Source organism: Carettochelys insculpta, chromosome 3 (assembly GCF_033958435.1).
Source record: "Carettochelys insculpta isolate YL-2023 chromosome 3, ASM3395843v1, whole genome shotgun sequence".
Taxonomy (NCBI): Eukaryota; Metazoa; Chordata; order Testudines; family Carettochelyidae; genus Carettochelys; species Carettochelys insculpta.
The window spans coordinates 111,218,933-111,246,664 of NC_134139.1; the positions used below are offsets into that span (position 1 = coordinate 111,218,933).

Below are 27,732 nucleotides of genomic sequence, written 5' to 3' on the forward strand. Positions count from 1 at the left end.
TGACATCCAGTCTGACGTTAACTATTGCACTGTTAGTGTAGTATGCATTTTATAAAACACGGAGATACACATTTCTACTACATTGCAGGAGTGGTATAATGATATACTTTGTGGATTTTAGACTTGAAATTAGTGTCCTGAACATGATACCAAAATGATCCATTTTGTTTGCTAATGATGAATTGAATAAAAGATTCTGTCAATTTTCATTTTTCATTATATAAAAACATCTGCATTAGGATTTTTTTTTTCAAAAGTTGATGGCTAACAAAAATCCCAGGCTCACCTCTGCAATTAAGCTTGTCTGCAGGAAGGTCTCCCACAACTTTTTCATTAGCTGGTGCCATGGAACTATTCAAAATGCAGAAACAGATTCAGCCCTCTCAACTGGTAACAATCAGGTACTTCTAGGGTTGAGCTCATGGATTAATGGATAAAATAAATGAAGAACTCAGTATCCTTGTTGTCCTCTCATAGTAGCTGAATTATGTCATAGAATAACATCTGTGGGAGTTGGAGATACCTGGCCCCCCTTTGGATTTTTCCCCGTGTTATAGACTGAGACCTTTGCGCGATGCAGGGCAGGAGACAGAGGATTCATCTGAGCCACAGTTAAATTGAAAAGGCTAGAAATTTCAAACCTAATTGCTGTAGTCTTGTACAATCTGGACTCTTCTGCAGCAGTGAAAAAGCCGTTCAGCGCATTATCTTTGGAATGCAAATTTAAAGAGCAGTTCCAGCTGATTGTCCTGAGATGAATTTCATATTTAGCAAGACCATTGAATACAGAAGAGACACCATCAGACAGTAATTTGGTTTTATTTGATTGTTCATTAATTATACATTCATTTATAAAGCCAATTAAATGAGTTCTCATAATTTTAGTGATGCATGTTAATTACATGCAAATGAACTAAATAGGGTCCAATTAAGAACATTACCATAATGATATTGATTCAGTGGGAGGGAGAGGCACTTACATGGCTACTTAGGAAATCCTGCTTCAAGAAGTTCATGCAGCCAGGTCATCTAATATACTGTTGGTTCAGTAGCTGAATCAATCAGGCTTTTGTTGGACCCGTTTATAAGACACTAAATATTGTTAAAATACGTCAGCTTAATTCATTCTGTATTCACATTGGCTCTAACTCCAGGCCAGCTAGTCACAGTTTCAATAAGACTTTGGACCACGCCCCTTCCTGCTTCAGTAGACATAGCCATTTTCCACAGGAGCAGCAAGATTCCTCCTTGAAAAGAAAGAGACAAACAAAAAGCTAATACAGAATCAATGTAATGCAAAAGAATAGGCTGAGCTCTCAAAGAGTTCATCAGACACAAGACATCTCTTCTCAAACCTACCATAGAAGTGTGAACTGTGGAAGGTACGATGTACAAAACAGAAGTGGGCTGCCTGCATAATAAAACTATGTACAGAAGCAGAAAGTGAGGTGTCAAATTAGGACGTTGTGGTGGTGCTAAACCACTGGGTAAGTTCTCACGTGGCAAGAAAGGGTGATCAAAACATAAATGTGGGGATCTTGTTTTGAAAACAACACATAACTTCTGTGTTTAAAAACCCCAATGTTCCAGCAGTTACCATCACACTCCTTAAAATATTTCATTTTAAATCCAGCCAAATCTTGCCTCTCTTCTGAGCTGAGGCTTCAAAAACTGATCACATCACAGTGAAGGGGGACAAGAAGGGAGAAGACACTAATGAATCCATATAGATTGTAGGTTATTCCAGCTGACAGTGTGTATGGTGTTCAGAAACCATTCGCTGACACCAATACTCAAAGTGCTCAGTCCTTCCTGTTACCCTGTCTGAGAAGAAGAAGAAAGAAATGCTATAAAAAGGAAACCACGGTGATGGGCCTAGTATAAAAACCTAAATGGACCAGGTGTTCAAGAATAATGGAACCAGCCATAGTGATCCATACTGTAGCCAATTCCAAGCGCGAGTTCACTGAGCCTGGCGTTGAAAGTGAAGGCCAGCAACTTGCCCCAACCTGTTATCTGATTTTCAGTGATGAGAAGACATCATTTCAGCGCTTCAGTCACTGCAGCCACTCCAGTCTCTGCACAGATGCAATTTAAAGTTCTAAGCTTGGTCCTCAAGGCACTCAGTGGACCTCAGTATTTTAGGCTTGGTTGGCAGGTGACGCTGGCTACAGAACCCCTTTCCAAGCTGATGTATGACTGGCCATGGTGCTCTCTCTCATCCATACAATTAACCATAAGACCTTGTCCCATATAATATCTATCCTACAGATGACCAGTTAGTATAATAAATTCCATCCAAGCATGCACTAATGGCATTACACAAGGAAGGCCGGAGAAGACAGTCTTACTGAGGCTACATCTACACTACGAGATAAAATTGAATTTATTAATATAGATTTTGTAATTCTGAATTTGACCATCCTCACCCCCTCACATGCTCCTCATAAAGTTGACTTATTCCTGCCACACACAACTGGCAAACATTAACTCTTGCAGTAGTGCATTGTGGGAACCTATCCTACAGTTTCCTCATCCCTGTAGCATTCTGGGTGTGCTTGCTGGTCTTTGGCATCATCTTCCCACACTGCATTTTCCTCATTCCTCTCTTGTGCTAAGCAAGCATCCATTTTTGCCATTGGAAGGAAGGAAAAGGAGAGCATTCACAGAGATGGCAAAAAAGTTTTCAGAAATCTCTTTCTTTTGTAACTGAATTCTCAATTGGCCATCCACTGAGTGTCCCCCTCCCGTGATTGCATCCGATCCCTGAAAATAATACAGGGACCCTGAAAAGATTGAAGAAAGAGATATTGAAAAAAAGGGAGCTGCTGAGGGGAGAGTCTTTGGCTTTCCGGTACACTATAAGGCTTCTGTGCAACAACTATGTTCTCAACTCGCCATCCACTGAGTGTCCGCCCCCCGTCCCCCCCCGCCATAATTGTATCCAATCCCAGAAAATAACAGAAGGACAGACTGTATTCTCAAAGTCCAAAGAAAGAGAATCGAAAAGTCTAGGTAAAAAGACCTTTCTCTGCCCTCATCACTACACAGACATTGCCAACACTGAGGATGGCAGTGAACTCTCATACACTGAACATATAATGGAAACAGGAATCTCAACTGGACCTCCCCCCCGCCCCCTGCCCCTGTGTTTTGGGGCAGGAGGGCAAAGCATAAAGACAAATAGGAAATGTTAGGAAAAATATTTTTTTGTAACAGAAATATCAAACCAGCAGGTGTCTGCAATGGACAGCAAGTCCCTGAAAATATTTTTGGTGATGGGGCAGAGGGCTGTGGCTGCAGAGCTGGCTGAAATGTTGAAGTACTTTAAGTAGTCCCTCCAACTACCTTAGCCAACAGGGGAGACTTCCCCCACAGCAGCTACAAGCCCCTGAATATCTTGGTCATTGGGAAAACCCGCATTCCAGTCGCTGCAAGCCCCCAAATGCTTTCCTGCTAGGGAGACTTCCTCCTGGTGGCTGAAAACCTCACTGTTCCCTTTCTAGAGGCGTGGGGGGGGGGCAAGTTCAGTGGGAGGGGCAGCTGAATTAGTCCCCCTAAATACCTTAGCTGCCGGGGGAGGACCCCCCCCCCCAGCAGCTGCAAACCCCCAAAATTCTTTCCCGCTCATGGAGCCCTAACTGTGTGCAAGTAGGACTTGGTGCCGGCTGGCAGCATGGTCACCACCTAACAGCAGGCATGTCGTTTTATTCTGTCGGGGCTACCTATATGATGTGGCTGAGCCTGGAAAGACCCCTGACAGGGTGGCTGCTGTGGCGGGATGGGGGGGGGTGTTTGTGCATAAATGTCAACCACTGAGATGAAGTTTCTTGGCCTCTTATGCAAGCACGATTCCCCACAACAGCCTTGTTGCCAAGTGGTGTGGCAGGGCAGTGGCTGGTGCTAGGCAGTGCAGAAAAAATACTGTGTAGAGCCAGAACCATGAACTCTGTGCTGGGACTATTTGTAATGGGTAGATGCTCTAACAGCACTACTAGTAAAGAAAGACTGATGTTTCTCGTCAGCCTCGCATACAAACATGAGCCCGCAGCCAAAGGCTTCCTGGTCCTGATTTGGGAAATTCACAGTCTTCCTGTTACCTAATTCCTGCACACCTAGGCTACGTCTACACGTGAAGCCAACATCGAAATAGCTTATTTCAATGTAGCAACATCGAAATAGGCTATTTCGATGAATAACATCTACACATCCTCCAGGGCTGGCAACGTCAATGTTCAACTTCGACGTTGCGCGGCACCACATCGAACTAGGCACTGCGAGGGTACGTCTACATGCCAAAGTAGCACACATCGAAATAAGGGTGCCAGGCACAGCTGCAGACAGGGTCACAGGGCGGACTCAACAGCAAGCCGCTCCCTTAAAGAGCCCCTCCCAGACACAGTTGCACTAAACAACACAAGAGCCACAGAGCGGACAACTGGTTGCAGACCCTGTGCATGCAGCATGGATCCCCAGCTGCAGCAGCAGCAGCCAGAAGCCCTGGGCTAAGGGCTGCTGCCCATAGAGCCCCGCAGGGGCTGGAGAGAGAGCATCTCTCAACCCCCCAGCTGATGGCCGCCATGGAGGACCCGGCAATTTCGATGTTGCGGGACACGGATCGTCTACACGGTCCCTACTTCGACGTTGAACGTTGAAGTAGGGCGCTATTCCGATCCCCTCATGAGGTTAGCGACTTCGACGTCTCGCCGCCTAACATCGAAGTTAACTTCGAAATAGCGCCCGACGCGTGTAGCCGCGACGGGCACTATTTCGAAGTTAGTGCCGCTACTTCGAAGTAGTGTGCACATGTAGACACAGCTCTAGAGAGCAGCGGCGCTCTGAGGGGCATTGTGGGTTACATACGGGACACCTGTGGAGGCTAATAAATTCAATTTTAAGATGTGGCACTTCCACACTGGCCTTTAATTGAATGTCTGAATTCAACCTTGATGCTATACCCACCAAGTGCTGACAATATTGTAATGGCGAGAGTAGTGCTCCCTAATGTGAGCTAATGGTATTTACAGTGAAGACAGTCATGTGGTAATATTGAGCTAACTGCCTTAAAATGAAATGTATCTCATAGTGTAGGTGCAGGCTGAGAGAGCATTGCTTTGTGTAAATTTTGTGCTGAAGTTTCAGGAAGACTGGCACATCTAAAACAAAGCTCTCCTCCATCGGTAATCTCTCGCTTACAGTCATTCAGTGCTCACTGACTACAAGTGCTGGTGGCCTTTCGGAAAGTTTCTCATGAGCAGGCTTTAACGTCAAGAAATATAGCTTATGCAGCTCTCAAAGAAGCTTCATAATGACACATACAAGTACTGTAGGCTCCAATCAGCTTGTCTGTCACAGTAACAATTTTGACATGTGGGCTGTATGATTGCACATGAATACTGTGGGGATTTATAATTCCGTTCAAACTTACTGTATAAGACCCTTATTTTATAATAGCACTAGTCTCTAGTTTGTTCAGTTCAAGATGCTGAGAGCTTTTCCTAAATGAAGGAAGTTAAAGAGATTTAAACAATGCAACTGCAAATGGATGGCTAGGCACTTGTCTTTCTAAATATCACCAGCAGATGGCGCTGTACGACTTATTTTATAGCTTTCAAGTTAAATTTAAAAATGAATTTATATGACAGGCACACTCCCATAACTGGGAAAAAGCAAATTGTCAGTTGCTGTGGTGTAGGGCTGTGTGTATGCACGTGAGTGTGCACACGTGTGTGTGTGCACGTGCATGCACACACACACACACACACACACACACCCCATCATCATCACACGACCTAATCAAAGTTGGCTCCACATTCTCTGTTGGTTGACACATTTACAATACAAATAATGACTAAGGTACAATCTACACACACTACATGGGTGGCTCATACCTGTCAATTTGTTTGTTTTGTGAAGTGCCCAGAATGAGAACAGGACTATGTTTTGCTCTGGACTGAAGTCACTAACGATTAGGGCTTTATCATATTCAGAAAGCATCCGTGGTGGTAAGAAAGCTTGGAAATAGTTTGTGTGCTGTAGATCTACAGGAAAATGTGTTGCTGCAATGAAATCCACAACACTAGCCCAATTCTCTCCAAAACTTGCTTCAGGGCTGGAGGTGTATTTTAATCTGAAAGACATAAAAGCTCAAAGTTAATGGGTAAATTAATCCTACCCAGAGCCCATTAATCTACTGTTTTTATTGCATTGTATCTAAGGCAGAGTCAAAAGCCTTCATCTTTAACTGACGTGTTGTTTTAAAGGACTGTGTTAGTGAGACCAGAGATATGTGAAAGGGGAAGCAGGGAGAACGTAGTCCGGAGTCTCAGTATCACTGTGCCTTAATGGCTTGCGTGGCACTCCTGCACTCCCCTCGCGCTGATATCTTGGTGTGCATGTAAGCTGATGCAGATGTACCATGGGAAAGCCTTTCAGGCACTGACACTTAAGCTATAATATGGGCAAGCAAACTTTAAAGAGCAGAGTCGTCTACCAATGAGATTTCTTGATACGTGTGACTAGTCTCCCTCATACCTTTGATTCATTATCACTAATAGTTCTGGAGCATGAAAATTAGTGGTAAAGGGTGATGACTGGTTGATTTACGTTACATTACAGAGGCCCTACTTCAGTTATCTGAGTCTGCCTATAATAATCAAAAATAAAACTAAGTTAATATATTCACTGCAACCAAATGTAGGCTTTGCACAGGATTTCAGTTTAATTTTAGCTATAAGGAAATTCTGAAGTTCCCATGTTATTCTGTTGCTACGATCATTTGGGACAAAGAAAAGATGCTGAACTTCTAAAGATGCTAAAGAGACAGATAATAAACTTCTAAAGGATTGCACAGTTTTTAATTAAGTTGAACTCACAAACTAGAAGATAAAATTACTTGTAAATTCTCAGAAATGAATGATGTACTCAGAGAATAAGCATTGCAAGTTTTGAGAAGACAGGCTGTAAATTTCATGCAAAAGAAATAGGTTGGATCCATACCTTGCACGCATAATGTAATTCAGCCTTAACTATGCAGGCATGATGCGTGGTAGTTGATACTACTGTTGGCTGAAATTTTATCCCAGAATAATTTTTTTCAACAGGACAGGGTTTTTTTTTGACTAAAACAAACATTTTTTTGTAGAAAAAGGTTCATTTTGGTTAAGCATGCAGGCCCGTGATAGGATGTGCTTCCCACGCTAGCCCTGCAAGAGCTGAATTAGACCAGGTGGGCCAAATCAGCTAATCTGACTGCAAGCAGGGGAGCTATAGGCTGGAAGCAGCTAGCTAGAAGCTCACCTGCAAGGGGCAGGTGGTGCTTATACAAAAAGCCAAAAGCCTGGCAGTGGAAGAAGCTCCTAGGAATGGCTGCAGTCACTCCCTGGGAGGAGTGTTTGGAGGCTGCAGAGATAGATAGGCTGTAGCTGCCCCCTGGGAAGATACAGCTGTGATGCTGGCAGACCTGGGGTATGTCTATACTTACGGGGCCCAGGGGTCGACGTGCTGCAATCGACCTTCTGGGGATCGATTTTGCTGTGTGTGTGAAGATGGAGCAAAATCAATCTCTCTGGGTTTGGCCATTGACCGTGGTACTCCAGGGTGATGCTTAGAGTAATGGACACGGGCGCAAGCCTGAAGATCCCTGATCTACACCAGGGAAGAAAGTTGAATCTGGTATGTCAATTCTAGCTACATTAATGGCATGGCTAGAATTGTGTATCTGGGATTGACTTTGATCCCTAGCGTAGGCCAGGCCCTAGAGAAGGAACAGAGAGACAGAAGGTTAGGAAAGGGTTCAGGGAAATGCAGCGTGGTATGAGGGAAGCAGACTTTGACTGCTGACTAGACACTCCTTGAATCAGAACCCAGAGTAGAGGGCAGACCCTGGGGAAGTGGCATTTTCAGGGCAGTGCATACGAAGACTCCTTGGCTAGCTTGGGAGAAGAGACCACAACAGTGGCCTCGCTGGAGTGGTGAATCACAAAGGGATACAACAGCTCCTGGAGCAAGAGAGGAGCTGCAGACTGAGACCAAGGTGGAGGGGCATTGTGCAAAACAAACAAAAAGAAGTTCACACAATGCACAGTCAACCTGTGAATCTAGTTGACAGGGGAAGTTGTGAAGGCCAAAACTACAAGAGATTTAAAAAAAACCCATCAGATAAGCTCCGGGAGGATTGGTCCGTCAATGGCTATCGGCTAAGATGATCCGTGAGGCAGCTCTAAGTGTCCCTAGGCTGGGTGACCAACTGTCCTGTATTTGACAGGACGGTCCCATATTCGGGATGCCAAAAAAAGCATCCTGACTCATTTTTTAAAAGGGACAAATTGTCCCGTATTTAGGCCTTTGGGGGGTGGGGCTGGGGGCAGGAACACCCATGGCTGCCGCTTTCCTGGGGCTCCAAGCTTGGAGCTCCTGCAGCCCCTGCTTCCCCAGGGCTCTGGGCTGGAAGTTTCCATGGCTGCTGCTTCCCCGGGGCTCTGGGCTGGGAGCTCCTGAGGCTCCGGGGCTCTGGGTCAGGAGTGCCCATGGCTGCCGCGTCCCTGGGGCTGAGGGGCAGCGCGCCAGCTGCCTGGAGTTTGGTGCAGATGGGAGGAGCTGCTCCTCCCCCCCCCCATACCTCCCTGTCCTATATTTGGGACAGGAAGATATGGGTTGCCCTACCCTAGCTTATGACAGGAAGCTTGGAGTGGACAACAGGGAATGTATCAGTCATAACTGCCTGTTCTGTTCATTCTCTCTAAAGCATCTGGTGGTGTGGGCCCCTCTTGGAAGATAGGATACCGGGTTAAGTGAACCTTTCGTCTCATGCTGTATGGTCACCTTGATGTTTTCATGTAGTAAGGAATCTTTGGTGAATCACTGTGTCATTTGTTGCTGATAATCCACATAGAGCCTGTTACCATACAAAGCCATCTTTGCTGCAGAGTGATGTTCAGCACTTGCCAGGTACAGGAATTGGCTGGGTAAGAGTCTTATTTGGATAACGTGTTTCTCAGCGAATGGTGATGGTTAAGATGAAACATTCGCATAGTTTGCAAAAGTGGCAGAACAATGGTGATACAGGGCTTAAGTTCTTCAGCTCCATTTCATCCTCCCCTGTCTTACAGAGTCCCATGCCATGCGCTCAGTACCAGAAGTTGGGTACTCTGTATGTAGTTATGCATGTGTGGTTCTCAACCCAGGGGACATTACCTTTGAGTATATGCAGAGCTCTTCCAGAGGGTGCATTTACCCAGTGTTTCTCACCCTTTTTTATGAATTAAAAATGGGACTTATTTTATATTCATCTAATGTTTTAATTTATCCTTTCTGCGCAGTCATAAGTACAATGGCAAGTTTATACTCTACAGACAGTTTCTTCCAACCAATCAGTTATGCCACTAAGTTGTTTAAATAAATGTGTTGCAATGGTAGAAAAAAAAATGTGTTTCTGAAAATTGTTGGTACTGTGGGTATTTATAATATAAAAGGTGGGTACTTTATTAAAATAAAGATTGAGAAACACAGTGTTAAACAACTTGAATAGCCAGGTTTTTGTTGCTGATTGGAAGTATATGATTTGTTCTTGGTGAATGCTGTCTATGCCAGCAACTTTGCCATTCTTGAGGACGTTAATTTCAGTTAATTTGGCCATTATATACACAACTCCAAAATTATAAATCTTGTGGTGGTCTTGCTACTTAAGCCATGTCTTAGGTTGTTTGGTGCCCTGACATTATCTAGAAGGATAATTTACATTTCAGCCCTTATCAGACTAATTGAATATGCAAATCTTGCTGACTACGTACTACCACAATACAGTAGATCCCTGACTCACAAGGTTGTGTTCCTGGGTAACCATGTGTAAGTTAGGACAGGGGTCCCCTCTGGTCCTGGTTGTGTCTGCCTCTCTGCTCCCATGAGCGGCAGGGAGCCCAGAGCCAGGCACAACAGCACTGGTCAGTTTCCTGGCTCCTGCAAGCAGAGGGGAGCTGGGAGCCAGGTGCAGCTGCTGGGAGCTGGGTGCACAAGGACCCAGCTGCCACCTGGTTCCCAGTTCCCTGCCACTTGCTGGTTGATTTCAACTTGCATTATCACAAGAAACGCGCAAGTGGAAATCATGCAAGTCTGGGGTCTACTGTATCACTAAAGAGTCAGGCTCATGATGAGCGAAAAAAGGTACAGTAAACCTTGCAGATAGGGTGCCTACAGATGGCCATTGAACTGGGGAGTTATCCCCTTGTGACTCTGTTTCTGTGATTTTATTTTACCTGTTTCTGAATTTTGGAACTGCATAAGAAGTGGTCACTAGATGTGCTTCCCACAAATAATGCAATGCTTCATCTTTTTCTGTTGAGAAGGAAGATGCTGTGGGCCTTTCAGATTTCTGTTCAGTGGACAATAGATACTAAAGGCAAAACAGAACATAAAAACATTATCAGCAGAGAATAATTTAAAAATATATATATTACTCATTTGGTTGCAAAAAATTGTTTGGAAAAATAAGGTTTTAGTAAATGGGTAAAGTTGCCTTCAAATAGTTAGCATATCATGATGTTGCATATTGATTAAAGCTTAATATTTGAATTGAGGGGAAAAAGAATGATACATAGATTTATAGGGTGGAATTGTGACCCCATTGAGGTTAATTAAATTTTGTCATTGACTTCTATGGATCCAGGTCAAATCTAGAAAACGCATGGAACTGGGAGGAGAGTACCAGTCAGATAATCTAGTATAATCTTCTGCATAATACAGGACATAGAATTTCACCCAGTAAGTTATATAGCAGGCCCATAAGTGGGTGTTACCTGCTGTAATTTGCTACTAGAGTGGTGTTATTTCTGACTCGAAAAATCCTTGGATTTGTAACCCAAAAGTATTCTGTTATTTAAAATTCATCTTTAAACAAATACATTTCATGATCATCCCACCCTGCTTTTTACAGTACAGGAAACTGTTGATAGATCTGGGAAGAAATTTTAGACTGAATTCTTCTTTTTCTATAGTTAGATATGCTGATGATGGATGATTCAGCTGAGGATATCATTTCCAAGGAGAAGAAAAGAAACAAATAAGCCAAAATTTAACAAAGGGGGATGGTAAATGTTGGATTACCTCTTCCTCCAACAGTAAGTGGGCACTAATTTCTATATTAAGTTGTGCACTGACCTTAATTGCCTTTTTTTGACTTTGGAGAGTTACCAAGAAATTTTAAGTTGTGTTGTGTTTTAAAAAAACAAACAAAAAACCCTACATGCCTCCAGAGGTTCCCAATATTTCCAAAATTTGTGTGGCTGAGCTGGTAATTAGCAATAGTGGGGAAATGTTTTATAAAAGTCTTATTATAAACCAGTCTTCTGTGTTTTGGTCTGAACCTCTATCTGCACCTCCTCTAGCGCAGATGTCCTGTATCAATCATCTGCAAGAACTTTTGATACAAATGTGATCAGTCTGGTTTTCTGTGTGGTGGTCCAGTGAAACCCAAGAGACAGTTCTTTCAGAAGATCAATACAGGACATCCGTGCTGGAAGAGGAGCAGATGTAGGTTCAGCCCACCATTTAGTCACAATAAAACTCAAGTCCAAGCTCAAGAGGTATGCCACAAAAGCAAACAAGCCAGGATTGAGATTCAGCACTGAACAGCTGAAAGATATAGAGACAAGAGCCAATTTCCCAGGGGAGCTGTCCAACAGATATGCACTTCTGACAAACCTGATCCCCAAAGATGCTACCATGGAACAAATCTGGGAACACATCAAAACAGCCTGGAAAGAGATCTGTGATAAACACTGGGAACGATGACAAGGCATCACAAAGAATGGTTCTCAGCAGAAACTCTGAGAAAAGTGAGGGAACGAAAGGACAGAAAAGCAGAATCAAAAACAGCAAAACAAGAGCAGCCAAAGGGGAAGCTTAGAGACTGTATTCAGAAGCCAACAGAGAAGTTAGAAAGGCTGTAAAATGGGACAAGAAGAACTTTGTGGAAAACCTGCCACAACAAGCAGAAAAAACTGCAGGGCAGAGAAACTTGAAACAGCTGTATGACATCACATGGAAGCTAGCTGGGTCATGGCATACAGAGGATCAGCCAGGACAGGATTAAGAAGGGTGTGTGCTAACAAGCTCAAGTGAACAGCTCAGTAGATGGAAGGAACACTTTGAAGAACTACTAAACTGCCCTGCCCATGTGGAACCTCTGGAGTTACCCTCTCTATGCAAATTAACTCCAACAGACCTACAAGGGAAGAAATCAGAAAAGCCATTGCCCAACTGAAAAGCAGAAAAACACCTTTTCCAGACAACATCCCCACAGAGCAATCTAGACAGGTAGTGAGACATCAGGCAACATGATGTATAATCTATTTGTGACACTGAGGAGATCCCACAAGACTGGAAACATGGCTACCTCATCAAGCTGCCCAAGAAAGATAACCTGAAAGAACACAAGAACTGGAGGGGCATCACATTATTGTCTCTTCCAGGAAAAGTGTTCAGTAGGAGTATCCAGGAGAGAATGAAGACAGAGTTGATAGACAGCTCAGGGAAGAACAGGTTGGCTTCCAAAGTGAGAGATGTTGTACTGACCAAATAGCAGCTCTCAGAATGATCATAGAACGGTTGCTTCAGTGGAACTCCCCCTCTATGTAACCTTCATAGACTTAGAAAAATCCTTTGACAGCATTGATAGAGATACTTGGTGGAAACTGCTTTAACACTGTGGCATCCCAGCTAAAATTATTAACCTGATCCATTCAACGTATGAATCCTTGACATGTCAAGTTGTTCACAATAGTGTCTTGACAGAATCCTTCAGCATACTCTCGGGAGTGTGACAAGGGTGCCTATTGTCATCTTTCCTATTCCCTATCACAATGGACTGGATTATGAGCAGGACAACAGGTGGCCATCAATGAGGCATTCAGTGGACCCTTTTCAACGAGCTAGAGCATATTGATTTTGCTGATGATGTTGCCCTTCTTTCACACTGACATGAAAGCATGGAAGAAAAGGTCACAACACTAGACAAAAATGCCTCAGCGACTGGACTTAGCATTAACAAGAGAAAGACCAAGACAATGAGAATCAACTATTCCAACAACACTGTCACACTGGGAGGAGATGACCTGGAAGATATGGAGTAATATTATGGGCAGAGACAGAGGAACAGACAAGGATATCAGTGTCAGGATAGGGAAAGCAACAATTGGATTCAAGACACTTTATCCCATATGGAGTTCACAAATAATGTTTGCAAAGATAAAACTGTGGATCTTCAACACATATGTGAAGAGTTTGCTCTTTTATGAATGCAAGAACAAAGTCTTCAAATCACAAGCTACAGACATTCATAAACAGATGCCTAAGGTACATCCTTCGCATCAGATGGCAAATTTTGTCACAAATGAAGAGCTTTGGAACAGAGCAGAACAAGAACTACTTGATGTTCAAATCAGGAGAAGAAAGTGGAGATGGCTAGGCCCCACTTTCAGAAAACCACTATCCAGAATAGTCTGTCAAGCTCTCAAATGGAACCTTCAAGGAAAACATAAAAGGGGAAGACCTTGGACAATGTGGAGAACAACAACAACTGGGGTACTCCCGGAACCAGCTAGAAGTTTTGTCCTGAGACATAGTGGAGGAGACTTGTAGATGACCAGTATACTCAAAGTACAAGGTTTTTAGTCAAACTAAGTCTGTGTTCTGGCATCATGGAATTTTCCATGATAAAATCCTTGGCTTCTTGGTCTTACTTGAGCAATCTCTTACAAACTTTCAGCTGCATTGATGTAAATTTTCAGGAAGTCAGAAAGAAAATTGGCTGTAAAATGTCTGTCTTTTAGGTTAGGATCGTAATTTTAGCTCTTTGATTATTATATTTGATTATCTTAACATAGCATTTTAGATGAGTATTATAATCTTCGCTGACATATCTTTAGAAGATTATAATCAAAGAGCTGAGTAAACTTAAGAAAACAAATGTCTGTAATGACTGAGTCAATCACACACTTCAGCTCTCTAGTTCAGCTGTCTAGTTTACCAAGAAATATTTTGTTTTAGACTTTTAAGTCCCTGATGGCTGGACATTAAAATACTTGCAGCTCTGGCCACTCACAAAAAAATCTGAGAGAAGTCCAAGAAAAGTAAATATTTTATTGAATCTTAAGATGGAGAAGAAACTGTTGTCACCTTTCTTTTTGGGGAAAGATGTAAAGTGAGAAAGAGAAGGAAAGATTGTTTTATGTGTACAAATGAATATCTTTCAAGGTGAAACTTTAAACAACTCTTTTTACATTCAGGAAGCAAAGGGGTTATCTAAAAGTGATAAGGGCATTTCTCATGATGAATATTCTGCATGATATTTCTGTTCTTTTTCTAGCCAAAGCACAGCCCCCATATTACTTGTATAAGCATTAGCACAACTATCTCTTGAGTCAGTCTGCAAAACATAGAATTATTTTGAAGTGATGAAATAAAGCTACAAAATTGAATTCTGGACTTCATACTCCTCTTTAGCTAGCTTTACATCAGGAACTTCCAGGACTTCTCTTGGATTAGCAGTTTGGAATGAGTACCATATGAAGAGAGATTAAAAAGACTGGGACTTTTAAACATAGAAAATAGGAGACTACGGAGGGATATGATAGAGGCCTATGAAATCATGACTGGTGTGGAAAAAGTGAATAAGGAAAGGTCATTCATTTGTTCCCATAACATAAGAACTAGGCATCACCAAATTAAATAAATGGGTAGCAGGTTTAAAACTAACAAAGGACATTTTTCTTCACGCAGCACACGGAGGGCCTGTGGAACTCTGCCAGAGGATGTTCTGAAGACCAGGACTTTAGGGCTACGTCTACACGTGAAGCCAACATCGAAATAGCTTATTTCGATATAGCAACATCGAAATAGGCTATTTCGATGAATAACGTCTACACGTCCTCCAGGGCTGGCAACGTCGATGTTCAACTTCGACGTTGCGCGGCACCACATCGAACTAGGCGCTGCGAGGGTACGTCTACACGCCAAAGTAGCACACATCGAAATAAGGGTGCCAGGCACAGCTGCAGACAGGGTCACAGGGCGGACTCAACAGCAAGCCGCTCCCTTAAAGAGCCCCTCCCAGACACAGTTGCACTAAACAACACAAGAGCCACAGAGCCGACAACTGGTTGCAGACCCTGTGCCTGCAGCATGGATCCCCAGCTGCCGCAGCAGCAGCCAGAAGCCCTGGGCTAAGGGCTGCTGCCCACTGTGACCATAGAGCCCCGCAGGGGCTGGAGAGAGAGCATCTCTCAACCCCCCAGCTGATGGCCGCCATGGAGGACCCGGCAATTTCGACGTTGCGGGACGCGGATCGTCTACACGGTCCCTACTTCGACGCTGAACGTTGAAGTAGGGCGCTATTCCGATCCCCTCATGAGGTTAGCGACTTCGACGTCTCGCCGCCTAACGTCGAAGTTAACTTCGAAATAGCGCCCGACGCGTGTAGCCGCGACAGGCGCTATTTCGAAGTTAGTGCCGCTACTTCGAAGTAGCGTGCACGTGTAGACACAGCTTAGCAGAGTTTAAAAAAGAACTAAATAAATTCCTGTAGATTAGGTCTATTAATGGCTGTTAGCCAGGATGGGTAGAAATGGAGTTCCTAGCCTGTGTTTCTCAGAGGCTGCAAATGGATGACAGGAGACAAATAACTTGATGATTACCTGTTCTGTTCATTTCCTCTGGGACATCTAGCATTTGGCTACTGTTGGATAGTGGGCTAGATAGATCTTTGGTCCAACCCGTATGGCCACTCTTGTGTTCTTCTGGATTTCTTCTAACAGACAATGCTTTTAATGAAATGTGAATCAGACCCTCTGTTTGTTTATTATTGTTAACGTTTTATGAATCAATGTTCTGATATCATCTGTCACAAACTATGAACAACAACCAAAGAAGAAGAAGATTATCTACCTCAAAATAAGACTTCCATGCATCCATGAGCTTTGGAATGCGGGAATGGCAGTCAGCAGTGCTGTAACAGAAGTCTTCTCTTCGCTCCTCTGGTGGTAATATTTCTATCTCATGTTGCAGCTGTCCAAAGAAACCAGCTTTCATGGCACCCAGAAAGGGTATAATAGCCAGATAATAATTCACAGCTTAAAAAGAGATGACAGTTGCAAGTAAATGAAACATGCCTACCTAGAGAAAACAGTGAGAGTCTGTCTCTGTGCTCATGTTTAAAAGCACCAGTCATTTTACACGACTGTTCAGTTGTTAATAAGTCAGTGACAGCTGAAGGCACTCAGTACTATGCAGGACACTTTAGCAGCCTGAAATATTAGTCCCTTGCTTGTTACCATGTACAGGGCTTAAAAGTTTACCAGACACTAGCACAAGACTGACACATGAGCCATAAATCAATATGAAACATGAAGGGGACACAACAGTTAGCTCTGGAGGCACTATACCAGGGAGAAGTCCTGCACCCACATCTAGCATCTATGCTTTAGCAGAAGAAAGGGAAGTGACGTATTTATCAGTGTGCTGTAGGCTGGACATTGTATTGGACATTTTGCTTTGTAACAGCATATAGGTATTGTGTGCCTCTTCATTCTCAAATCTCTGATCTCCTACTAGTTGCTGTAAGAAGGAGTTTTCTCATTTTCCCCACTCCCAGTCTCTGCACATTTCTGTGCTCCTCAGACTCAGCGAATTTTAGGTGCACAAGAAAGTCAGGACTGTCCCCAAAATATGGGTTTATGTATAAGTATATTGATTGTCTGTTACCGCTATGTAAGTCTATCTGAGCCCACTTGTAGCTTGAGAGGGAAGTGGATGAAGATTGTGTGGCATATTTTTTTTCTGTGAAAACTCCCTTCCATTATATGAAAAAAGTTTCTAGTTAAAATACAGTATGTAGTTGATTCTGCCTAGGTTCTCAAGCTTTAATCTCAGTCAAGATATCAAAGGTTTGACATCATCTGTCCTGTTAGCGTTATAGTGTGGGCGTACTCCGACTCAGAAGGTGTGATTCACCATAATGATGGACAAGATATAAAAACCTGAATGGAAGGAAGGAAGGCATTAAATACCTTTAGTTACAACTCTTATTTAAACCCATATTTAGCTCCGTATACTTCCAGGCTAGATATATTTTTCTCCATTTACAGAGCACCAAATGTTTGCTTGGTGCTTTAGAAGTGTATTGAGATTGGAGCCAAGCACTGAAAAGTTTGCAGTCTAAGAAGGAGCAAAGAATGGGTGTGGGGACAGATTAAAACATACAGACAAAGTAATATATCTGTTGCATTTTATATGCATCTTGCTAGTTTCAAAAAATCTTCATCACACTCCTAGATGTGCACAGCTCTGTGCTTTTGGGCTTCAGCTTACTTAATCACCTGTTCTGAAGAGAGCAAAAAAGTCTCAGACTGTGAGTTCTGTGCAGCAAATGTGCTGTAGGTAAGTTGCTAAGAGTGGTAAAGTAGTCACAGTAAAAAGGAAAGTGATGTTTCCGTTTTTTGTTATAGTTATATGATAATATTATTATGCCCATTTTAACAGGTTATCCTAATGCAAAGTTTCTCACACCTGCTTCTGTGGTGCTGGCTGCTGTCAGAGAGAGGATACTGGATTGGATGGTTTGACCCAGTATGGCAATTCCTGTGTTCCTTTGTATCTTTGAGCCCCCACTGGCCAAAGACAATGTATATTTTTTTTGGTGTCTGAGTTATTGTCTGTCCTCACTTGACCTTCCCAGATCCAGCACTGTGGAGAGGTTTGTATTGGAGCCCAGTGAACACATGGAACAGGCTTAAGCTAATTCCAGGGGAACCAAGGCTGTGCACTTATCACCATCATCCCCTCTACTGAATGCCCAGAGCACATGAGTCCTTTTCTAAGATAGAATTATAAAGCCATCTGAACTCCCAGCAGCCGGGTAGGAGGAATATGCTGCCCTGACATAGCATTTTGTTGCCCAGACATTCCTGTGGAAGGGAAAATAGCCTGCTCTTACATCGTCAGTTTAGTGTTATTTAGAGTTATTTAGTGTCTGAGTTATTGACAGACACTTAATTGCAGAAGTCTCCACAAGAAAACATTTGTATGGCATTTGAGATTTCTAGGATGAAGTAGATCCAGGCAGCTTGACAGCAGGTGGTGTGGAACAGAAAGAGGGTCACATGACAAGAAAGTATGAATGGGGTGGATTTGGGCTGGAGGGACAGAAGAGAAGGAGAGAAAATACTTGTTAAGGGAGATAGATATGTAGAAAGTGGAGTATCAGTTCAGTATCAAAGGAAATATAAAAACTTGATGATTGAAGAGGTTTTCTGTGGGAAAAGGACTGCTTAGTCTAAAAGAATGGGGTTTCAGAAATTAGATCTTGTGTCTTTTAAGCTCAAATATTCATTTTAAGCTATAAAGTATTATTCTTGCAGAGATTTTTTTTACCTGCCAATTTCCTTTTAGAAAAGACATAAGATAAAATTACAAAAGCATGCATGGCCTAGCTTTTTGAAAATATTCAAACATTACTCCTCTCATCACTGGAAGGCATAAGTGACATCGGATGAAAAGCCCCAAGCTCAGGTCCCATTGCCCTTCAGTGAAATTTAGGGTATAAATTATTTAGCTGCTTTTGAAAAATCTTATGCAGGGACACACAACAGACATTTCTTAAACATCTCTGAACTACTTCATTCATTTTTGGGTATGGCAACAAAGAAAAGCGTACCTTTTGTGGGTGACTTTAGAATAGCTGAAGTTTCAAAATTAGCATGTGTCAAATAGGCCAGTAAAATTAAGTGATTTCTCCAAAAAAGGAGTTTCTTTTAACTTTTTAAGGGGTAGGCTTTAGTATACAAAGACTAGGAATACTGCCATGTCAGACCAGCTCTGAAAGTAATGGCTATATTGTTTCTGTTTGTTTTTGGAGCTTATTTCCATATGTCTATGCTTTAGGAGTCGTACGGAATAGCAAATTAAGATATTTGGACTCAGATCCTCAGCTGATAAAGACTGCATCCTTTTTTGTTCCACAAAGCTAGGGTACTCAATTTCCTTTTTAAGTAGAAGATCTGTTACATAAGGTCCTGGAACTCATAAGCCTAAAGGAAAGGGCAATAACTCAACAGCCAGTATCTCTGCAAACTCTCTTAATGAGTCTGGATGCATATTAGGCAAAGGTTTACAAACTGTAGGGTGTGCCTCCCTGATGGGCATAGAGGAAAAAAATTACCGGGCAGGGCAGGGGAACAGATGACAAATGGTGACAAATGGCAACTTGGGCCACAGTGGGTCTTGAAGAGGGAGCACCACTTCCACCCCTCTACCTTTTTAGGCCACCTGTCCATGGGCCAGTGTTAACATCTGACATACCCATGCCAATTCTTATTTCTAGCAACTTCCACATCCAGTGTTGGCTCCATCTGAGAAACCATCATATGCACATTCCCCTACCTTGAAATCCTGAAGGTGGGAAGGGGCTGGTCTAGGGGAGGAGGGGAATCACCACCAAAAATAGTAATTTGAAGGAAGGTGGCTAAGGTCCAAGTGTGAAAACTGACGATGTAAGAGCAGGCTATTTTCCCTTCCACTGGAATGTCTGGGCAACAAAGTGCTATGTCAGGGCAGCATATTCCTCCTACCTGGCTGCTGGGAGTGCAGATGGCTTTATACTTCTATCTCAGAAAAGGATTCTTGTGCTCTGGGCATTCAGTAGAGGGGATGATGGTGATAAGTGCACAGCTTTGGTTCCCCTGGAATTAGCTTAAGCCTGTTCCATGTGTTCATTGGGCTCCAATACAATCCTCTCCACAGTGCTGGAGCTGGGAAGGTCAAGTGAGGACAGAATTGCTTGACAGGATTTTTATTCTTGGTGCTGACCCAGAAAGAACCCAGCTTGACTTTTACATCATTGACTGGTAGTGGTTCTAGCAGTTAAAATGAGCCAGTTTGATCTGGGATCATCAAGAGATGCTAAATATGGAACCCCATCAGTTGCTATTTTTATTCAGTCTTCAGAAAACAGCTACATTTTAAGACTGAGAATATAAACCCCCACAAGTTTCAGGGTTAAAATGTCTTAGTTTACTTGTCTCTGTATAGCATACTGTGAACTTTCACTGCGCTGTCACGTAACCCTGAAATAACTTTTAAATTCAAATTCATGAAAGTCTCTGACTTGCCTTCTAGGTCATTATTCATTTTCCATATTAGCACAAACTAATAACATATACTTACAAGCCCACCAGCTTCGTACAGAGATGCAAGTCTGCTGTTTGGCACCATGGCTGCAGGTAGTAACATTGGAAGGATCTGCTAGCCTGCCTGAGTCAAAACAAAATTGAACGCCAGGTGCTGCTCACTTTACTCATGGGAACAGCTCCACTGAAGCCTTTGGGGCTTCTTGCATAAGTAAATCATGCAGGATTTGGTTCAGGGAAAAAAATAGTTACTGCTCATACAGTAGTTTAATTTCACAGTCAATGCCTCCCGTAGCACATAGAAGTTACATTAGTAAATTGTTTTTCGCTACTATCGGCTGTAAACTTATTTGAAGACCTGCATATGTAGAATTGTCTGAAAGTTGGAAAACACAAACATCTGACATTTATAAATACCCTGTTAATGCTAATTTGGCACCGGAAGCAAAACTGATTATGTACCAGACACACACCATGAACAACACAGAATAAATATATCACCCAGTTGGTCTGGGGAAGTTTGTACCCCTAGGTACAGAATGCCAGTGAAGCTAGACCCCCTAATCATATCCTGAACTCCTCAGAGTATGAACCCATGTACTCAACACTGACAATCTGAGCAATCCTATACCTAGTCAGCAAAGCTCTTAAACATGCTGTCAGTGTTAAACATGTTTACAGTCGCGTGGTGATTCCTTAAAAACATGTAAGCACATATTTCACTCTGAGGATGTAAATAAATTATCTTCTTCCTGTTTGGCAAAGCTTTTAGAGCATGTGTTTATCATTAATTAGGTGACTAAACTCATTGTAATTCAACACTTCTGTTTCATGCATGTTAAAGAATGGAATATGGATGCTCCCATGCTTATTAAGCACACTATTTTTATGCATGTGCTTTGGTGAATTGGGTCCTACAACATCTGCTATTACATAGGTTCGCAAATTCTGGAGAGTGGAGCACTGGTTCTGTGGTGAATGAGCTGGACTTGTAGCTGTGTCTTTCACCTTTATTTCTGCCAGCAGAATTACATTAAATGAAATCTAAAAATACATTAAATCCTTTACACTGAGTATTTTTTATATAAGCAATTTCTGCAGTTGCCTCAGGAAAAACATGCAATCATAAATAGTGAGGCGGTGTCCACAAGACAAGCCCTCTGGTAAGATAACAAGCAGTCCCTTGGCACCTTAGAGACTAACAAATTTATTAGGTCTGGTAAGATGTGATTGATACCATGAAAAAGTTTGGGAATCCTTTTTACTGTTATATTTCCATACATTGTGCAACCAAAATGAAACTCAGAGCCTAATTTGAAATTGGTCAACAATATGAGTCAAATTTAAATTTTGATTTAATTGTTCAGCTTTCTAAAATGAATTAAGTGCTTAAGAAAGACAGTACATTGACAATGCTGGAGATTTTAGCTCAACTAAATTTAACTACACAGTTTTATAGAATCACTAGTTGCTACTTAAGCCTCCATAATAGGGCTGAAAGTATTCATAGCATATTATAAAATGATTAAAACTAGTGTCCCTGCCCTGATGAATTCAATGTTGAAATTAAGTCAAGAACAACAGGCGATTAAAATTTAACTCTAACTACATCTGAGGAATGGTCAAGTAACTTGTTAGAGATGGCACCAGTTGATACCTAGCGTGTTAGACTACTGACCAATGTGAGGAGCTGAGCTTTGACACTGCCCCTAAATGTCGTTCCATTCTGCATCCTATAATGATCCAACTTTACCATGTGCTTCAGTGGAGGGGGTCTGATCAGAGGGCACTTGCCAGGGGAGACTACCCATGAAAATTTGGGAGTGATGAGGAACAGCTAGGCAGAATTTGTTACAATACATAAGTGACATTATTATGTTTAGCTAAAACTTTTCCTCATCTTCCCCACTGTCACTGGACAGACACAGAAGCACTTCATTGTCTATGTTAGGACCTTCTCTCAACACAGTATAATGGAAGTCAGGGGAATTTCAAAGCAGTGGCTTTTAAATGTTTCCTGGAAAATTTACCAAAGAATTTTTTTAGCTAGGAAATTTCCTAGAAAATTTAGTCTCCTGAATGATAAAGTCAATTGTTAACATGTAAGGGAGATTAACACTACCTTTAAGCGAGCACTTTCCTTTATTCACAGAACTGGTTATACTGCAGCAAGTAGCAGGGCATGATTCCTCATAAAATTCTTACTAACATGCTGCAGATCTGACCCAGAGAGATCTTTTGGGAATGTTGCTTGGCTTTTGGTACAGGACCTGTACACCTACAGGACCAAGGCCTTGCTGATTTACACAAACATTTTCATGATACTTTTCACAAATCTTTTTGACAACATTTTGAAATTTCAAAATATCTTACCCACTCTTTAAGCTGGTCAAAAAGGGGGAAAGCTTTGAAAATATTTTCAAAAAAACATTCTTAAATTTTTTAACACACTCAAGTAATTAAGCTGAAGCCACCAATGAAGCTCTGATAAGATAACAATGTAAAACAGTAACAAAAACAATCACTTAATATTTTTAAACATTCCACTATAAAATCACTGATTGGGAAATGCTTAGTTAAGCAGTGATGTAAGGCATTAATCATGATTTTCTACCTCTGCCTTTGGCTAACAGGATATTTAAAAACAATACTTGGCTTCTGATTAACATTGTATGTGGCAATATCTTCCCACATCATCAAGGCAACTTCAAGTCATCATATCTATTGCTCAACAGTGCAAGGACATTGCATCCATTTCAAAAGTTCCCTTCTAGCTTAGCAACTTAACTGTCGGCTGGAGACAGCAAAATTCAGAGCGTACGGGACTGTGCTGGTTTCTAGTAAAAGACCATGGAAATAGCAAACCGGCATTTATCTATTAAATACTTAGTTACTACAGTCCTGTTAAGGAGAGAGTTTGTACCTGTACGATATTGCCAGCCAAGCTGCAGAGGCAAGCCCCAAAGGATATTACCAACATTATTTGCTCCAAATGCAGTGAAATATTTAGCTGAATAGTTGAGCATGATCTTATATACTCCCAGTCTCTCCTCATAGTTCCAGGCATTGATGATGATTTTGTTGCTATGAGCTGGGAAAGCCTCTATGCTGCCATGAGCCTGGTGCCACAGAGGAGGATAGGCATCCTTTTCACAGCCATCATCTTGGATTAGCGCTATGACAGTTGCGGGATTGAGAGCAACAGCAGTCAGCAGCGCAAGGAGAAGAGAGTGCAGCTCCAGGTTCATACACGCATTGAGTCGGACCATCTTACACAGGTATCTGGGGCCTGCAGCAGGGAAGGGATGAGCTTTCCTCAGGAGAGGCAGGGATGAAGAGGGTGGTTTAGGCAACCTATGCAGTCAGGCAGCCTTGGACACCCTGCCCCTTTTCCCCACGAAGCTGATGTGGCTTTGTTGGATTGGCACATGGAAAGCAACGCTCATACCTCTGCCATTCCAAAGCTGCTTTTGGGGTGGGACCGGTGAGCTGAGGGATGGCTGGTGCAGTAGCCACTCTGAGTGACTTAAATGTGCTCAATAACAACAGAGGAAAGAGGCAGGACTAAATGAAACCCCTGCTTACCTATAACAATCATCTCTTCAAACAAAAATCGGGAGAAAAATGGGGGACAGAGAAGGGATTTAAAAGGGGGTCAGGGAAAAGGAGTCAGAAGGGGAAAAATGAGGGAGGGAAGTGAAAAGTCCAGAGACAATAACTGGGACAGAGGGGCAAAAATAAGGAAGCAGTAGGGAGCAGTGTTCCCTCTAAGCTGAGCGCTTGGGCAGCTGCCTATGAAAGATCCAAATGCCACCCAGCTGATCAGCAGAACACCCACAGCCACTCACCATGGGAGGCATATGTTTCTATTGGGGGTGCACATCTGTACATGCCTCAGTACACACAGGTGGAAAAAATTAGAGAGAACACTGCTAGGGAGGGGACATATGCTCCTCCTTGGACTGTGCCATGCTGGACCATGGATAAAATTGTAATATAGCCCCATACCTAGACACTCTGTCAGAAAGACTGAATGTAACTTTCTGCTAGAATCAAGACCAATGTTCCCTCTAAAAGTTTGTTATAGTGAGTGGGCTACAGACCCCAATTATGCAATACATTTATATTCCTAAAAAGGAAGCCGTGCTAGTCTATATCTGTTCTGGTCTGGCTGTGGTCTGAAGAAGTGGGTCTGTCCCACGAAAGCTCACCTAATAAACCATTTTGCTAGTCTTTAAAGTGCTACTTGACTGCTTTTTGTTTTGATTTATATTCCTGGGCAAGAGTATGCTTTTTTCTTTCCCAGAGAAGGCATGTCCAGGAGGACTGAATTTGTGGAAGAAGATAACGAGTGTCTATGTGTGGGCAGTATGGCCCTGTGAGCCACAGCTCTGGGGGCGCGGAAGTCTGTTTCGAACCAACTGCCAATTGTAGTTAATTTTGACAGGTAATTATTTCTTCTGGGCTTCATGGAGGAGGTGTGTGTAGCACAGTTCTGACTTGTGCTATGCATACAAGATATGGTCCAGTCAAGCTGTTTACAGGAAACACTAGTTGAAACTATTCTTTGTTTGTGGCTCCAGCTATACATTCCTACAGGAGCCCAAAAGCTTGTTTATTTTTAGAGCTTGAGCTTCTATTATTTTCAATTAATATGGGTGGGATTTTCAAAGGAGGCTAATAGGATTAGGGCCAAGATTCCCAAAGGTATTTAAGTACTAAGCTTCCTCTGACTTCAGTGGGAGTTGGACACCTAAACACCTTTGACAACAAGAGTCTGTGGCACCTTATAGACTAACAGATTTTTTGGAGCATAAGCTTTTGTGAGTGAAGTCCTGCTTCGTCAGATGCATCTTATGCTCCAAAATATCTGTTAGTCTAAAAGGTGCCACAGGACTCGTGTCATTTTTGAAGATACAGACTAACTTGGCTACCCCTCTGATACTTAAATACCTTTGAGGATCCTGGTCTAGGTGAGAAAATCTCACTGAAACTCAGTGCAGTTTGGGTATCTAGCTCCCTTAGCCTTCTGAAAACCCCAACTGAAGTGTCAGTTTTAATTACCACCAAACTTCAGGATTAGGGCAGTTGCCAATTCATTCTGACCTATTACAGGGCTCAGGGAAATGACTAAGGGGACAGAGACAGCCATTAGGTGCGAGCTGCAGTCCCTGTCAAAGCTCTGTATGTGGAGACTGTTGGTGTAGTTGAAAATAAAACCAGTCATACAGCATCAGACCAGTGCTCCCTGTTACCCAATATCCTGCCTCTGACAGGGACCAGTGGCAAATGCTCCAGATGGAAAGAACAGAACAGGGTGGTTTTGAGTGATCCATTCCCCGTCATACAGGCTTTGGAAACCTGTCTTGGGTGAACATCCTTTTGTCCCGGTGACTTATTACTGCTGATATTAATTTGTCACAAAACCTCTTCCACTGACATTGTTAATCTGGGACAGTTCCAAAGATTTGTCACCTAAAAGACTGATTCATATGGAGTCTCTTCCTTCTCTGTGTAGTCAGCCTTGATGATATCCCAGACGTGGAGTAAATAAGAGACTAATTTAGGGATGTGTTGATGATGAAAAGCCACTACAATGCACCCTTCATGGATAAGAGACTGGAGACAGATGGGGGTTTCGCTGGCAGAGGCATATCCACATGGCACATTTACTGCTGGCACCACCCTCTGCAGAGAGCAAACTCTTGCGTTGCAATGCTAGTGGGCAGTAATTTGTAATTGCAACACTGCTCATTAGCATGGAGCTGCTGGGAGAGCAGCTCTGTGCAGCCATGGCCCTGTGCTTCTTTAAATTTCTGTTTAACTAGCTTCCTCACTTTTGGGTAGTTTTCCTCTTTGAAGTTAAATTCTAGAGTAGTATGTTTCATTAGCACTTCCCCCCATAAGGATGTTTCATGTCAATTACACTATAGTTGCCATTTCCAAGAACACCTCTGATATCATTTAAGAAATGCCTTGAGATTTTGATTTGTCCTTGACTATCATGGATCAGATCCTCATTTGTGTAGGTCCTTGTTGGTCAACTGACTTCAAGGGAGCTATGCCAATTTGCTTTCACTGAGGATATGTCTCAACAACAGCTTTGCCATATCTTAAGGTTTTATCTGCAGCTTTGTGGTATTTTGTGTGTGGGGCGGGGAGGTTCCCCTCACACTTTCAGCTGCAATGAAGCTATCATTTGAGAATTTCAGGTTTCTTTTAAAAAAAGAAAAGTAAATCATAAGCCTTTGTGTCTCTGAAGGAAAGTTTAAACAAGTGAATCCTAAAGATTCCAAGATCAGAAAGCAAATCATCATCATCATAAATAAAAGAATCCCAGATGTTATTTTGGGGCCTGTTTTAGAACTGCTGGGGTTGGCAATAGCGCAAAAATCATTGCTAACTTTGAAAGCTCACAAATAGGTTAAGAGATATATCAAACTAGAAAGTGTTAAATATCAGTGTTATTCCTATATTAAGCTTATTTGACCCATGAAATGGTAAAGCAATGGTAATGGTAAGGTAATTGCTGACTTTTTAAATAAAGTACGTTATTGTGAAATCTATTCTGGAAAAGCAAAGTCTTTGCTCCAAAATATCTCCTACAAAATTGAATTGTCACCGAAGAGTAAGTTTGCCAGTCTTGCTTCATTTACAAAACTTGCCCTTAACTGTGGAGTTTCTGGTGACATTTTTACCTTCCCTTCATGTTTCCCTTCTCTAATGATCTTCTCCATTTTAATGTGACCTCAGGAAGAGAGGGACATAGAAAATGGTCATGACCAAGCAGTTTTTAATCACCACGAGGTACTGTTGCTACTTTTAATTGATTTTGTTGCCTAGGCGCCGCTGTGAAAAAGCACTAGAAATGTATTAGTTAGATATTAATTCTGTTTGCCTAAGGGTCTGCTGAAGCTCCTCATTGGGTCCATGAAATGAAACTGTCAGAAACTTTTGCTCTCCTAGCATTTAAAAGGCACTGGACAATTACTTAGCTTTTTTGTATTTTAGTCTCTTGTGAAATGGAAATAATGGTCTGATTCTGGGCTATAATCCAGCTCCTATACAGCATAAAGGGTCCTGAAGCCTGACGAACCCTGCCTCCGTGGAATTCCCATGCTACAGGAGCTATTCAGGATTTCTCTTTAGAGTTGTGGGCATCAGCCCTAAATCGAGCGTTCTCTGCAGTTGTTCTCATTGTTAGGACTGAGCTGATGCCATTCATCAGACATGGCCAGAACTTTGGAAACACCGTAAAAGATGCACAGCCACTGTTGCCTTCCCCCTTTCAAATTTATGTCCCTTAGAAGTTGCAGGTCAGAGCTGTTGGGTCAAAGTATTGAGGGCCTTCTCCTCTGGATCTCAACAGCATTAGGCGGGGTTTACTGCACAGTAGCAGTATCTGCCTTTTATTTTCCTCTTCTTTTACAAACTGTTATCTTTTCTTTGTCTGTCTTGCTTCACTGGTTTCAGGTTAAGGTTGAGAAGGCTCCTTGTGGGGAGAACGTCTGTAATGGAAGATGTGACCATGGACAAAGAGAATGCAGAGGTTGGG

General features: G+C 42.4%; 1 protein-coding gene across 1 annotated transcript; it reads right to left on the reverse strand.

Annotated features, from left to right (window-relative positions):
* Nucleotides 1-872: 872 nt before the first annotated feature.
* Nucleotides 873-26,886, reverse strand: C3H6orf58 (chromosome 3 C6orf58 homolog). The gene is made up of 7 exons (XM_074989116.1): nt 26,876-26,886; nt 23,101-23,492; nt 20,215-20,301; nt 15,940-16,124; nt 10,254-10,390; nt 5,892-6,130; nt 873-1,247 (listed from the first exon to the last, which is right to left on the reverse strand). The coding sequence occupies exons 1-7, from the start codon at nt 26,884-26,886 to the stop codon at nt 1,123-1,125; spliced, it is 1,176 nt and encodes a 391-aa protein (XP_074845217.1). The 3' UTR covers nt 873-1,122.
* Between the last annotated feature and the right edge of the window lie 846 nt (nt 26,887-27,732).